This window comes from Phyllostomus discolor, chromosome 12, assembly GCF_004126475.2.
Source record: "Phyllostomus discolor isolate MPI-MPIP mPhyDis1 chromosome 12, mPhyDis1.pri.v3, whole genome shotgun sequence".
Lineage (NCBI taxonomy): Eukaryota > Metazoa > Chordata > Mammalia > Chiroptera > Phyllostomidae > Phyllostomus > Phyllostomus discolor.
Window position 1 is genome coordinate 18,290,100 of NC_040914.2, and position 15,040 is coordinate 18,305,139.

General features: G+C 50.1%; 1 protein-coding gene across 2 annotated transcripts in view; it reads left to right on the top strand.

The window, feature by feature from the left end:
* The window catches only part of SAE1 (SUMO1 activating enzyme subunit 1), a 64,123-nt gene that overhangs the window by 18,199 nt on the left and 30,884 nt on the right, over window positions 1-15,040 (top strand). For both annotated transcript variants that reach the window (XM_028529553.2, XM_036012461.1), the window contains exons 4-6: window positions 1,389-1,531; window positions 3,014-3,113; window positions 13,394-13,499. In XM_028529553.2, the coding sequence (XP_028385354.1) occupies window positions 1,389-1,531; window positions 3,014-3,113; window positions 13,394-13,499 (349 nt within the window). The remainder of the gene's footprint in view (window positions 1-1,388; window positions 1,532-3,013; window positions 3,114-13,393; window positions 13,500-15,040) is intronic.

Below are 15,040 nucleotides of genomic sequence, written 5' to 3' on the forward strand. Positions count from 1 at the left end.
CGTTTCAGATGAGAGGCCCGGCCCGCAGGAGGTTAGGCGTTGGGTTGGGCGGTTTGTTTCCACATGCTGTTACATTTCACACGTGCATCTGTTCCGATACGGGCTTGAGATGACGGCTCGTCTGTGCGCTTTGTCCTTTTCTCTCTTTAATTCACTCTGCTTCGTGACTCCAGATATTGGGACGTTTTCCATGTGGAAGAAAGTCTTCTCTTCATTTTTTTTATCCACAGTAACCACATTTGATGTATCCTAGGTGTCCCTGGAAATTCTAGCAATTAGAGAGAAGCTCTGTTAGAGCTGAGGCATGGGGCCGGTTGCTTGTATAAGGCACGTGCACGGGGCAGGCCTGACTGTCTTACAGGCCATGTGGGACTGGTCGCCTGCAACCCGGCAGGCGTCCATTGGGCAGTGACTGCATGTTCCCCTGTGGCTGTCACACCTTCTCGATTTGATTTTTCCGTGGGAGGCCGTGTCCTCTGAACGTTGCCAGAGGCACTTACTTCCCTGTGAGTGTTATTTCAGTGCTCAGGCTGCCAGAGAGGGCCCGTCACATGGAAATACCCTATTGTAATTTCTTCTCCAACTTTGTATGTTCAGATGAGAAAGGTACATGTGAGGAGTTCCCTTCTGGGCTCTGATCACAAAGCTCCTCCCGGAAAGACAATGTTTTGTGCGGCGACGTTTAGCCATTTTCAGTATCCCCACTTACCGGAACAGAACCTCGGGCTTCAGAGCAGCATCGATGATCCCATGGCATGAGCCACGGCTCATTGTCATAAGTCTGAATGGAAGGTCACTCGGTCCGTAACCTTTCCTTTTGTCCTTCAATTCAGATAAAATTTCACATGGAAAACTGGAAAAATAATCTCAACAGGACTTGTTTATCTTTTTTATCTTAACATATCAATCAAAAGAAGCGGGAGAATGCCCTTGTATTTAAACGTGACCTATGGGTCAATTTTAAAAACTGGTTTTGCTTCTTGCTGTAGCTTATTCATATTTTAATATCTTTAACCCTTTAGAAATAACTTACACTAAGTTGTTACTATCTTTTCCTTTCACAAGAACTATGAAATATGGTTTACATATATTCAAGGATCAGGGGAAACAAATTTATCGAATGGCCTTTACTTTCTGGCTAAACACGTTTTGTTTGGGCTACAGAAAGCAGAAAGTGACAGTCTCATAATTTACGTTTTCTACACACTGAACCTGCACCTTCTTTTCCGTCTCTAACTGTTGGGCCCAGGGAACCTCCTGGACCAGTTTGGAACTGGCAGTGGATGCGCCCATGCCCGGCGAGACTGCGCATTCAGGTTCATTAGATGTCAGGGCAGGGGTCTGCAGTGTGCAGCACTCACGCCCGGCCACCTTCCTCTTTCCCCCAGGTCTGCCTGACGCGCTGCTCCAGGGACGTCATCGTGAAGATTGACCAGATCTGCCACAAAAACAGCATCAAGTTCTTCACAGGCGATGTGTTCGGCTACCACGGATACACCTTTGCCAACCTCGGAGAGCACGAATTTGTAGAGTAAGTGTTGGTGGAGGAGGAGAGGTGACATTTTCAAGGTGTAGTTTTCTTCACTGGTGGGAAACGAGCCTTTAAGGAAAGTCTTTCACCATAAGACTTAGAACATTGGGAAATCAGTTCATTTAGAGCGTATTATATGTGGATTGTGTGTCAAAATTGTAGGCGATGGGGTCCCCGCCCAGGTCTACTTTACAGTATAAAGAAAGCAGAGTTCTAGGCAGTTGAGGTACATCCATAAGCCGGTCTGGATTTCCGGGAGTGAAGCGTGTGTCCTCTGCAGGGGTGCCTGCCTGGGTTGTGCAGCCTCCGTTGCCCAGCTTAAGCATGCGTGCTTGCAGGCTGAGAGGCAGTGACTGAGCACGGAATAGTTAGGTAGGCTGCTCGGGAAGCACGCTTGGTCACCGTCTACCTCGGAGAGAAAGCCCCATGGCCCAGAGACTGCCCCGGTACAGCGTGCAGACCGTGTCCTCTCATTTTGAGCAATGCGGTCGCAGACTGGGGTGATGCTCACATGATGGGGCCTGCAGTGCTTTGAACGTGGAGTTTCTCGATGAGATAACACATTACTGTAAAACTGTGTGAGTTTGGTCTTTGCCTGTGATTTTCTCCCTGCTGTCTCCCACCACCACCACCACCAGACGTAGAGACCCTGCTGCATGGCAGGCGAAGCTTCCCACCCAGAGTCAGGAACTGCTTTCTGTAGTCCCGCTTGTCAGGCAAGTCCCTGAAGTTTCTCTGGTCTGCGAGTTTCTTGCCTGTGAAATTGACTTGGGGGAAAGACAGACAACGTTGAAGACCTCATAACTTCAATGTTTTGTTTTGTTGGGGTTTTTTTTTTGAGGTTTTATTTATTTACTTTGGAGAGAGGGAAAGGCAGGGAGGGAGAGAGGGAAAGAAACATCAGTGTGTGGTTGCCTCTCATGTGACCCCTACTGGGGACCTGGCCTGCAACCTAGGCATGTGCCCTGACCAGGAATCGAACCAATAATCCTCTAGTTTGTAGGTGGGCACTCAGTCCACTGAGCCACACCAGTCAGGGCTTGTAACCTCAGTATTTTATGGCTTTAAGAAAATCTAGTTCTTTGGGCACATTGTAAGTGGATACAGAAATCCTGGAGGAAAGTGGTCCAGGTTAATTTAATGTGAGCTCCCCGTGGCAGAGGGGAGGAACTCAGTTCCGCTTTTCATGATTCAGGTGGAACGTTCACACAGTCTGCCAAAAGCTCACGAGGCAGTGCGCTAAGCAGTGTGTGCTGTTTCTTTCCTTACAACAACCTCCTGTCAGCAGCCGTCACTCCCATGTGCTGGGCGCCTGGCTTGGCAGGTGATGGGTGGCCAGGCTGGGGTTTGAACCCAGGTCTGGTTGACTCCAAAGTTTTTGCCCTTAACCAGCATCCTGCTCTGTGAGGTGGTGATGCTCTCTTTGTTCTCATAACATGATTCCTAGGGTAGAACTGGGTTCCTTCCCTTGTCGCCCTCTAGGGAGAAAACCAAAGTTGCCAAAGTTAGCCAAGGGGTAGAAGATGGACCTGATACCAAGAGAGCAAGACTGGATTCATCCGAGACAACTATGGTCAAAAAGGTATGTCTGGTGTGTGTGTGTGTTTGGGGGTGGGGGGGCAGGGCTTAGAAACCCCGGGCCTTGTGGGGACAGGCAGTGACAATGGCAGACGAGGGAAGCCAGCATGGTGGGCTTGAAAGGAGGGTCTGGATACGCTGGGCTGTTGGTCGTCCCACTTAAAGGGGCACAGCTGCCGTGTAAGCTGGCCTGTGAGCTGTGGGGAATGTGTGGGCCAAGGGCGCCAGATATGATGATTTTTTAGAGAATCGGAAATGTAGGTTTTGGGAGGGGGAGGGTATGCCCTGTCCCCAATTTTTTTTTAAGATTTAATTTTTTTATTTTTAGATGGGAAGGGAGAAGGAGGGAGGGAAGCATCAATGTACGGTTGCCTCTTGAGCACCCCCTACTGGGGACCTTGGCCTGCAACCCAGGCATATGCCCCGACTGGGGATTGAACTGGTGACCCTCCAGTTCACAGGCCAGCAGAGCTGGGGCTTAATCCACTGAGCCACACCAGCCAGGGCCCAAACTTTTTAATATTGGCAACCTACTCACCTGGATGCTGTTCTCATCGACCCTGGAGGCTAAAGAGAACTTGTTTGCGGGACCTGTTTGGTGCGTGGGATAGTGTCTGAAAGACTGTTTTTGAGCAAAGGCCATTATGTTTGTTTTCTTAAAAAGTCAGATTGGCCCTGGCTGGCGTGGCTCAGTGGATTGAGCACAGGCTGTGAACCAGAGCGTCGCAGGTTCGATTCCCGATCGGGGCACATGCCTCGGTTGCAGGCCGTGGCCCCTAGCAACTGCACATTGATGTTTCTCTCTCTTTCTCCCTCCCTTCCCTCTCTAAAAATGAATAAATGAAATCTTTAAAAAAAAGTCAGATTGATAGACAATTCAGTAACATCCAGATGACCTAATTGGGCGGAAGACAGCTTAAACTTGAATTGCTTTTGTTTGTTTAAAGTTTTGTTCTCACTAAATCTTTCAAAAAGAAAGACCTCAGTGTGAACAAATGTTATCAGGTGTATATTTCTAAATGGATACTTAGGGGGTATGTGGAATTGGTGCAGTAATTTAAAGTCATTTTCTAGAAAGAGGAGTGGGAGTCAGAAGGGAAGGAGAGATGATGGTTTTCTAGTCGGTGGTGAATCTGAGAAGGAATTTGGTGAAGGGGAGAACGAGGTGGAGCGGTCAGAATAAGGTTTTGTCGAACTGAGAGGAAAGAGATGTCCTCTTTGCTGTGCAGATTTAAGTGCTGAGAAAGAAAAACAGCTGGTCAGAGCGTGGAGTTAGACTCGCTCTGAGTGGTTGGGGGGGGCGCTTGTTCTGAGAGGGCAGAAACCACAAAAGAGGCCGCGGCAGCCACAGAAGGGGGACTCCTCAAGCTCCCAGCAAGGCCGCACTGGAGGTTTTCTTGCTCTTGCCTTTTATGTTTGTGCTGGAATAGTTGGATGCCGTGAGTGTGATACAGAGGAATTATTAAGCCCTAATTTTAGTGTCTATTCACAGGACCGTAATTATCCCATGTTGGTGTTTTGGCCAAAACTTGGGTCCTTTTCTTTCTTCCTTTCTTTCTTTGGGAGGCCCAGTCGGGCCTTATCTGAATAGCTCCGTGAGTTTGGTGGGGGGAGATAAATTGTTAACTAATGTTGGAGGACAAAAGCAGCTTTGTGGGTGCTGTCAATTTATAAATCACACCCTCTTACAAGCGTGACACTTGGCCTTGGTGTGAAGGGTTTTACGGCTTCAGGGCTTCCCCGGTGGAGGCGGGCCTTTCACATTCAAATGGAGAGTGCCTGGCTTTGTCCACCAGCACAGCTGGAAGTGTCCTGGGAGTGGGTTCTGAAGGTGCCCACGGGCCCTCTGGACACTCCTCTTGGGGGGCCACTGTATGTCGCTATGAGGGGAATGTGGGCGGCGCAGGCAGGCACTCGCCTACCATTCTGGGGGCTCCTCAGTTCACAGAGTGCTTCCCGTGGCCCCTTCCTACGTGGGGTCGAAGTGGAAGGTATCAAAATATGCCCCAGCTGACATTGTTAGTCAGCTGTTTCACTCGGACAATTCAGGCCTGGATTCCAACCCGAGCCCTTAAGGTTGCGAGGCATTCGGTGCATTCCTGATGCCAATCCCCGGGATTCCAAACCTTGCCTTTGTGCGGCCTCCCCAGGGGCCCTGTGGAGGGCCTGGGCCGTCCGGGTTCGAGCCGGGGCTTTGTCCCCTTGTAACGGGGAGGCTCTATTTTGGCCGAGACTGCCCTGTGGAGTGGACGTTTTCTTCCAGCTCAAAAATTCCTTGATTCAGATTCTGCCCTTTTGCCTAAATTGGCCAGAACAACTAGTTGGGTTATGGTCGGGGTGCAGCCTGGGGGTGGGGGAGCAGCCACTTCCTGTTTCCTGTGAAAGGTTTCTGGTTAGGTTCCAAATGTGGTAAAGCCACTTTTGCTTCAAGGTACGCATTGTGCTCCTAAATTAGAAACGTTAAAAAACAAAGAGGGAAAACAGAGGTTGTGGTTTTCACACCATCGAGGAAGACACGGGGCCTTTCGAGCACGGGTGCCATCATGACAAATAAGGCAGCGGGGAGAGCACAGCCCAGAGGCGGGTGCTCAGAGGTTGCTTACTGTGTGTGGTGCCCAGGAGAAGTCGAGTAACAGATTTTATGGGAATCAGGTCTTGGGCACAAACCCATGTGGATGCTGATGTGTAGTGGATAGTGTTCGGGGAGTTTACCAGAGAGAGTCGTTCAAGTGGGTGTGGAAACGCCGGTTTGCCGACCCTGAAGCTGGAACCAGCGTCCAGTGACATGAAGCGGGATCCACAAAGGCACAGACCTAGGACAGAGTGACTCTGGCTTTTCTCACTTGAAACAGCCATCTCTTTCTCTTTCTGTGAGTTGCAGAATTCCTACTGTGAGGCCCTGGCCCAGTAGCTTTGTTGGTAAGAGCATTGTTCCAATATGCCAAGGCTGTGGGTTCGATCCCCAGTCAGGGCACATATGAGAATCAGCCAGTGAGTGCATACATAAGTAGAGCAACAAAGCGATGTTTCTCTCTCTAAAATCAATGAATAAAAAAAAAAATGCTGTGTGCAAGGCAAGTTCACAGTGCAGGATGAACCCTGTGTCGGGTGCAGGGAGTCACATCCAGCCCTGCTGTCACCGTCTGCAGCTGGTGCTGAAGCTGAGAGAGGCTTGGCGACCCACCAAGGTCACACGGTGCTGTAAGCAGCAGCAGGTGGGAGAGCACAGGCCAAGCCAAGGGCACTGGCTCACCCTGTGACTTACAGGGTGGGTCCCCTGGGAGTTTCTAGGGGATTTTGATATTTTGTACAGCTTGTAAAGATGGAGATCCTTCCGGGAAAACCTTTGAGAGGAAAGGCTGTTCTCACAGTCCCATTTGCTGTTTGTGTTTATTGTGAGGGCTGCCAGACACAAGTAGGTGCCTGGTGGTGTTACTCGCCCTGCTAGCACTTTAAAAATGAAACGTAAAGTAGGATTTGTTCATGACGTGCTAAGAAATACAGATTTAATTTTACCTCTGCTTCTGAAAATAGTAGGTGACTAATTTGGGCGCTGTTAATACTCTGCTCATGAATTAGGTGTACAATTCCACAGGGAAGTAGTAATTCATTATTTTGATTCCCCCTTTCTGAGCAGTTTTGTTGACAGCTCTGTCCTCCTCCTCTCACCCGCATTCTTAAAGAGACATTCCTGGTGACTGGCAAGTTTCTTTCCTCCTCTCCGGTGGCACCTTGCCTCGTAGAGCTGACTGCTCTCCAGGTCACCTGTCAGTGTCCCCCGTTGGAGTTCAAGCCCCGTAAAGACAGGGCAGCTCCCTCCACCAGGCACTGCCTGGTGCGCTCATGTTCAGGAAATGCGTATGCAGGGTAGTCGTGGCTGTCTGTTACTACAGATCACTGTAATTTTAAACAGAATTACTGAGTTAACTTTCTTTCATAATCAACTAAGCTGGATTAGCTTTGTAGCACATTAGTTCTCATAGTTCAGGTTTTTGAGCTAAGCCAAGAGCAGATTTGTAAGCAGGACACGCCACTTGGCCAGGTGTCTAGAAGTAAGTCATCAAGTTGCCTTGACCAGATCCTTGAGGCCCAAACACTGCTAATTGTCAGAATCACTTGGTCTGGGGGAGAGGCGTGGGGTAGTGCAGGGTGCTCCCCGCAGGGGGTTTGGTGCAGTGCCGATGGCGGCAGAGTGTGGGGTGGGTGCTGGGGGCAGGGTGCCCCATCGCACAGGGGTGTTTCTGGGCCCCAGGGATCAGGGAAGGGGGTCTTCCCCAGGATTATAGCACAATCCAGTCTCTGTGTGATATTTGATGCAAAAAAAATGATGCCATGAGTTTCAGAATGTGACAGTAAAACACCATTAAACTTAAAACCTAAAACCTCTCCAGCGCTGTTATACCGGGCTGTATGGCCCTTCTCTCCCTTCTGCCCTGGGTACCAGCACGATTGTGTGGGCTTAACGAGGTACCTGGGAGGAGCAGATAGAGCCCTCCGTGGCCTGGCGTTTTATTGCGAGTTTGTAAAATTTACCACATGATGTTGTAAGTGTAAATTAAGAAGGATATAGCCGAGCATGTGCCCACCACTTAATTTAGAGCATAAAGTATTATCAGGGTGGTTGGGGCCGCCCCTGGAATCCCTCCCCAACGTAAGTAGCCTCTGTCCTCAATTGCGGTCTTCGTTCCTGTGCATTTCTTCTTAGGTATGTATTTCCCAGCAATATGGAGTTGTTTGGTATGCTTTTTAACTTTTTTTTTCCCCCAGAGAGGAAGGGAGAGTGAGTGAGTGAGTGAGTGACATCTATTTGTTCCACTTTTTTATGCATTCACTGGTTGATTCTTGCTTGTGCTCTGACTGGGGATCGAATCTGCAACCTTGACATATCAGGATGATGCTCCAACCAATGGAGCTGCCCAGCCAGGGCATTTTTAACTTTTTTTTTTTTTTTTTAAGATTTTATTTATTTATTTTTAGAGAGGGAAGGGAGGGAGATAGAGAGAAACATCAATGTGCGGTTGCTGGGGGTTATGGCCTGCAACTCAGGCATGTACCCAGGCTGGGAATCGAACCTGCGACACTTTGGTTCACAGCCCGCGATCAATCCACTGAACTACGCCAGCCAGGCCTCATTTTTAACTTCTTAAAAATCAGTTTCATAGTGTATGAGTGCCACCACCTGCTTTTTAGGAGCAGCATTACATCTCTGTAGTTTTAGGGCTTCGCTGTCCATATTGGTAGCCATTAGCCATAGGTAATTATTAAAATTAATTCAGGCGAAATAAAAAAAAAATTCACTTCTCTAGCATATCTGACCACATTCCACATGCTCAGTAACCACGGGTGGCTGTTGGCTGCAAGGACGGGGGTGTTTGACCAGTGCGGCGAGTTCTCTCGGACAGCACCCTGGACGGTCTTCTTTCTTCCTTTTTCTTTGGCTGCAGAGAGTATGTTGTGTGACTGCATCGCCATTCTGCTGTTGGCGGCCATGTAGGTGTGTGAGTGTTTGCTGTTACAGTTGAGTGTGCGGCAGTTGTGTATGTGTCACTGATCTCCTCGGGCAGCCGTGTGAGTTCTCCAGGGTAGATACGCAGGATGAAAATGGGCTGTGCGCCTCTTCAGCCTCACTAGGCCCTGCCCTTGCAGTTCCTCCCGAGCAGCTTTATCCATGTGCATCCCTAGCCAGCCCCCTGTGACGGCCGCGTGTGCTCAACTTGGCCGAGTGTGAGCCTGTCTCCGGTTGTGCTTTCAAGATGCCAGCCTCCCGGGAGAAGGTGTGGAAGTTAGACCTAGAAAGCTGTCATTTTGCAAGTAGTTTCTATTCTGATTTACATTCCGCTTTACATCCAAAGCCACATCACGTGTTACACATGTTCAGCCTAATTTAAAGAGTAAAGTCTCTTCACAGCCCCAGGTGTGGGAAACACAGGGCAAGTTGAGTGCATGTGAACCTGCCCTCCCCCCCATAGTGACTTTTTGGTATTCCTTCCACGCATACGGTAGCGTCGTAATAAAGTTGGGAGAGCTGGTGAATGTATACGAGTACATATAAGACACACAAGGACCTGACACACACGACACGTATTGTGTTTGGCTTTCGTTACTCTGTGTTTTCGGAAGCACTCCCCGGCCCTGCATGCTGTGGGGTGCATGGCTTGCGTTGCCCCGCTGTGGGCTAGCGAACTGGCTCCTGTTGCATTGACAAGGTCACTGCCATCTCCCAGTCTTGTAAATGGCCCGGCACAGCCCCCCAATCTGATGGCTAGTAGACCACGTGGAGAATTCATCTTTTATAGTCACCATTGGGCTTTTTGGCACGTGAGAGGCAGCTCCCGGGTGTTCATGGACAATCTAGCCTGCTTGGTGTTGTGCCTTTCCCTGCGGTCCTGCCTCAGGAAGCTCTAGGACTTGTGGGAAGCTCATTACTGGTCTTAACCAGACCATGGGATCGAACACCTTGAGGCTTAGGTTCTCTGGGAAGGAGGGGAGTGTGTTAGGCATTCTAGATGGGAGTTTTGGGGCCGAGGGCATGGAGAAGTCGGGGGTGGGGGCCAGTGAGTGAGGGGAGAGTTGCCCAATTTAGTGTGCTCTTTGGGTAGAGATGTGTGGTGCCGTCCTGGGTACTTCCCTGGGAAGACCCTTCCTCCCCGAGAGCAAGCTCGGGTGTGTTTTCTCTGTAAGTCCAGTGTTGGTGAGGGGGGTCAGGCAAGCACCCCCGTTTGTGTCTGCCCCACCACAAATTAGGCAACTTGGGTACGTTTTGTTTTATTTCTAACTGTCGTGTGTGATGACAATAGACTGGGGGCAGTTGGAAAACCAAAAAAGGGACATTGATTGGAGGGCAGCCGGAGTCGCACAAGATAAAGAAGTACTGTGATTTGAGAGGGGTGAACACCAGGCAGCTGGGGCCTCTGAGGCTGTAGGAATTTGGCCTTTGTCTTTAGAGCTCTGCGCTTAATAGGGGTCTATTTCCAGCTTTCAATTCTCAATGCCCAGGAGAAAGGAGGAATCTGATTGGTCGGACTTGGGCCCGAGCTCTCCCCTGGCTCAAGTCACCTGTGGCTGGAGGGCTATTCCCCAGCACAGACAGGGCCACTGTGGGCCTCCTCCCCACATACCCAGGAGCGTCCCTAAAAATCGTCTGCCACGGTCAGGCCCGAGTGTAAATTCATTTGCCTGGGGTCACAAATAAGTGACCCAACTGGGAATTGTTCTGCCCTTAGGACAGACTTGGGGAGAAAAAGGGGTCTTCGTCCTTGGCCCTAGTGCTCTAGAAGGTCCCACTCTGTCCTCCTCCCAGCCACCCCCCCCTTGTCGGATCAAGGAGACACATCCACCTGGAGCGTATAACCTGTGCCCCTGTTGCAGGCCTCGTGCCGGGTGCCCGGGACCCTGGAACCCTACCTCCGAGGCATTCCGTCTTGTCTCTGGGGTGCAGACCTCACCACGGGGTCTGCATGCCTAGGTCTGGGGGCTGGGTATGTTGGTGGGAGAGGATGGGCTGGGGGCCACGCCCAGTTTGTGGGCCAGAGCTGAAAGAGAAGGGCAAAGGGCAGGGACAGCTTCCCAGTGGACCTCGCTTTGGCGCAGAACTCCACGGAGTGTGGGAATTCCAGATTTGAAGCTGGTCCTTTGAGTGGCTATGGAGAAGGGACAAGTATATCTGTTAAGGCAGGAAAATACAATGTCCTTTATTTAACAGCTTGTTAGTGTGATGTATAATGTAGCTGAACATGTAGGCCTGATATGTGGGGTTTTATTTGTACCCTTGCCCCAGGCCCTGAAAGTGTTAGAGGCGGGCCTGCTTGGGACTGAGAATAAGACACAACTCCCCCCCCACCCCCCCATTCATCATCATACAGTGGTCTAACGAATCCATGGATTCTCAGCGTTGCTTTTAGTCAGGCAGTCCTCCAAAACTCTGAATGAAGGTCTTGGTCATTTTTCAAGCATGTTGAAAGTCTGTTGCCTCGTCGTGGTGGCATTCCCAGGCCATGCTGCTGACGTCTTGATCTGTGCCTTGCTGAGGAGAGGCGGGCAGTCTGTCTCAGCTGCTGAGTGGTCCTGGGCCAACGACACAACTTACCTTCTGAGGTCAGACAGCCCCCCGACCAAGGTCTGAGGGCAGTACGGACATCTCGTATGCCACCTCAAAGGACCGATGCTGGGGGCGCAGAAAGCCACCTTCCAAACCGTGACCGCTGCACTGCACCTTCACCAGCAGTTTGAACTTCCGTCCATGAAACCCCTTTGGTCCTTGGCAGCTGTGTGAACTGCTGGGAGGAGCTGATAGGTCTTGGTTTACTGAGCCTCCTAAAGTGTCCACTTGTTTCGAGTCTCTCTATCTCTGTCTTGTACACCCGGGGTTGGAGTTTGTGTGGTGTGTGCACAGAGACAGAAGAAAGATGACACGTGCCTAAGTTTTTACGTATTTATGTGCTCACACCCGTCTTAAACTCAGTAAAAACAGCTGGTACCGAAAACTGTATTTTTTCTGAGCCATCTAAGAGCACAGCACCAGCACGGTGCCCCAACATCACTGCCCACTGTGTCAGGCCGTTTTTCTCAAACAAGGCCGCCTCCACCCCCACAGCCCCGCCGTCAGAGTCCGCAGACTCACTGGTTAGGTGTCCCCGCCGCACAGGTCTCAGATCCTGTGCAGGTGTCGCCAGTGGCTCCAGTCACATCCGTGTTGCAGAGGAACTCAGTTTAGGATCACGTGTGCGCCTTGATTTTCGTGATGCTTTTGAAGGTCACACGCCAGTTATTCTGCAAAGCGTCCCTTCGTTTGGGTTCATCTGTTCTCTCATGATTAGATTCCAGCGACACGTTTTGGCCAACACACCGCGGCGTGGATGCTTCTCATCAGAGCCTGCGGTCTGGCGCATGGATTCTGTGTGCCCCTACTGCTCGTACTCGCTGCTGTCGTGTGGAGGGAGACGGTCTGCCAGGCCTCTGGGATACAGTTCCTCTTTGCCCTGTGTGACTAGTGTGCTTTGTGGAGAAGTATGCCCTTTCCTCATTAAACTATTAATTTGAGGTCTGCGGACCGATGGATTCTAGCTTATTTAAAATGGTGTCATTTGCTATTGTTTCTTTTTATCCTCAAATTGTTCCGGATTTGACTGGCGCGTGCTCCTTTGAGCAGCTCCTGTTTTCCGTTTTGGGTCCCCATTGTTCTCGGAGCCCTTGCTTGTTTTGGGTGCAGGGAGACACTCCGGAGTCCTCTTGTGCTCTTCCTGCCTGAGGTTTGAATCCGCCGTTTCTCCAGGGAGAAATGTTTCTCTTGGAGACATGAGAATGATCATTGGAAACCAAGATCTGGGGGTTAGTGGTGTGCTCGTTGCTTCTACAGTATTGTTGCTTTTATTGCTTTTTAAGTCCTCACCTAAGAATGTTTATTATGTGTAGAGAGAGGAAGGGAGCAGGCAGACAGACGTGGATGTGAGAGGGAAACATCGTTTGGGTTGCCTCCCATATGCACTCTGACCAGGGATCAAACCTACAGCTCGGGATGTGCCCTGGCATCCAAGCCCACCTTTCAGTGTATGCGGCGGTGCTCCAGCCACTGAGCCCCCTGACTAGGGCTCCACACACACTCTTCCCTGCCCTTCCTCAGTCCCAGCACTTGGCTTTTCGATGGCATTATTCAGTAATGGGACACCATTTTCTCATTTTTCTCATTCATATTTAATTGTTTGTGTTTTAAAATACACATTATGGCATTTTCCAAGATTATCTGATTTGGTTTCATAGGTTGTAGCCATACTGCCTTCCTCTTACCACAGGGTTTTGCAAATGCCATTGCCATTGCCTGGAGCTGCCGTTTCACCCCCCTCACTGCTGCTGCTTGCTGTTCCCTGTTCGTTTTGTTGTCCATCAGCAGGAGCAAAGCATTTCTCCACTGAGAGACATTTATTAATTTTTGTTAGTTTTTGTTTACTGTTACAAAAACTGTCTTACTGAATATCTTTAGACACTTCTTCGCTTGTGCCAGTATTTCTCCAGGGTAAATACGGCCAGTGTTAAAGAGCGAGCCAGGGCTCTGGCTTTGCCCTGCGTCCCCTTAGAGTGGGGAGCATGTCACTCATCGCCGTGGCCCAAGCCTGGGGGGCACACTGTCTGTGCTCAGTGCGCGCTTACTGGACCCAACTATGCCTGTGCCTCTTCCGATGAGCAGCAGGCCTTAGAGAGTACTGTTTCTGGGCGGTGAGGAGCTGCCTTGTGGTTTCACGCCAACATAGTTTACCCCTAAGCAGTCTTGCCTTTTGTTTTTTTCAACAGAAGGTGGTCTTCTGCTCCATTAAAGAAGCGCTGGAGGTGGACTGGAGCAGCGACAAAGCGAAGGCCGCCCTGAAGCGCACAACTCCGGACTACTTTCTCCTCCAAGGTGAGGGCTCCAGGCGCCCGGCGAGCAGGGCTCTGGTTTCCGAAAGCGTGGCTGCAGGGTCCAGGCGGTTTCTTGACGTTCGCCCTGAGTTGAGGTCCTCTTTAGCCAGTTCTCCGTGGCCACACATCTGAGTGAATGGACACCAGGGCCGTCATTGAGCTCTGGTTTCTTAGTGGGTTTTGCACTTGCTTATTATTTGTTGCAGTGAACAGCCCACTAAAGTTGAGCCTGAGATAACATGTCATAAATCAAACAACTTCTGAGACCACTTTTCCCTCTTCAGAGTTCTCCTTGGCCCCAAAATCAGCTCTCCTCGCCTGAATGGTTCTCTCTCTCTCTCCCTCTTCCCTCCCTGCTGGTGCTCAGGGGACTGTTAGCTAAGTATTGTCTGGCTCCTTCCCCATTGTTCTTCTGCCTGGCACTTAAAAAAATTTTTTGTATTCTTTTAATAACTAACATTGAGTGCTTAGTACGAGCCGTTGGTGGTAGATATGATTACTATCCCTTTTTTAAAGAAAAAGAAACTGAAGCACAGAGAGATTAAGGTTTATTCATATTCTCAAAGTTACACAGCAGCTAAGTGTAAAAATATCAGTTAATTAGTGTAAAAATAACTCATTTATTGCAGAAAATACCAGAAAAATACAAAGAAAAAAATCACCTTGACCTTTTTGTGCTTTGGGGAACGTATTCCCCAACTTCTTTCTCAACGTCCCAGTTCACGCCGCACAGGGCACTGGAGCCCCTCGGTCACCTGTCCCAGGCCCCTGGTGTGCGCCCAGGCCGGTGGGGGTCAGTGTCTCTGCAGAGCCGTGACCCTGAGGTGCAGATGTAGCTTGTCCGTATAACAATATCTTCAGTTGCCTTTGGACGGTGTTTGGTCTCCTCTCTTCAGTGCTGAGAGGAGAGCCGCACCCCCGCTGCCCGCTCCCCTTGACCTGTGCAGACTCCAGGAGCACCCCTTCCATGTTAGGGCCAACGTGGCTGTGTGGGCTGGTCCACACGCATTCCTGCCTCTCCACAGGGGAATGTGGGGAACCATGTGAAGCCTCCTTGTTATCCTAGTCAGAAGATCAGGTGCCGTTAAAGTTTATCTTTGCATTACTCATGTGAAAGCTCTTCCCCTACTAATTAATGCTGTTACCCTGACTAGGAACAAGGAGAGTTGGGTAATGAACTACTTTGAAACACTTAATACCCGTTTGCGTAGAAATAATGGAATGGCTGCAGTAAGGAATGCGTCTGTTGCTTGTGAGTGTAGAACTTGGAGAAAAGCCCCTTTAAGGACGGGGACAGCTCAGCCAGTAAGTGCCAGCTGCAGTCCCAGCCGTGCCCCCTCTCTGGGGCTCAGAGTGCTGGGCCCTGGCCCCTTGGGAGAGGCTGATTGCGAAGTGCCTTCAGGAAATAGTAGCTGTTAGTTTGCAAAGTTGTGTTTTGTTTTTGTTTTTGTTTTTGTTTTTTTTTCTGTTTTTAAGAGCGATGGGGGGGAAAGGGTGGGAGAAAGAGGGAAACACCTATTAGCTGCCTCTTGGATCCACCGC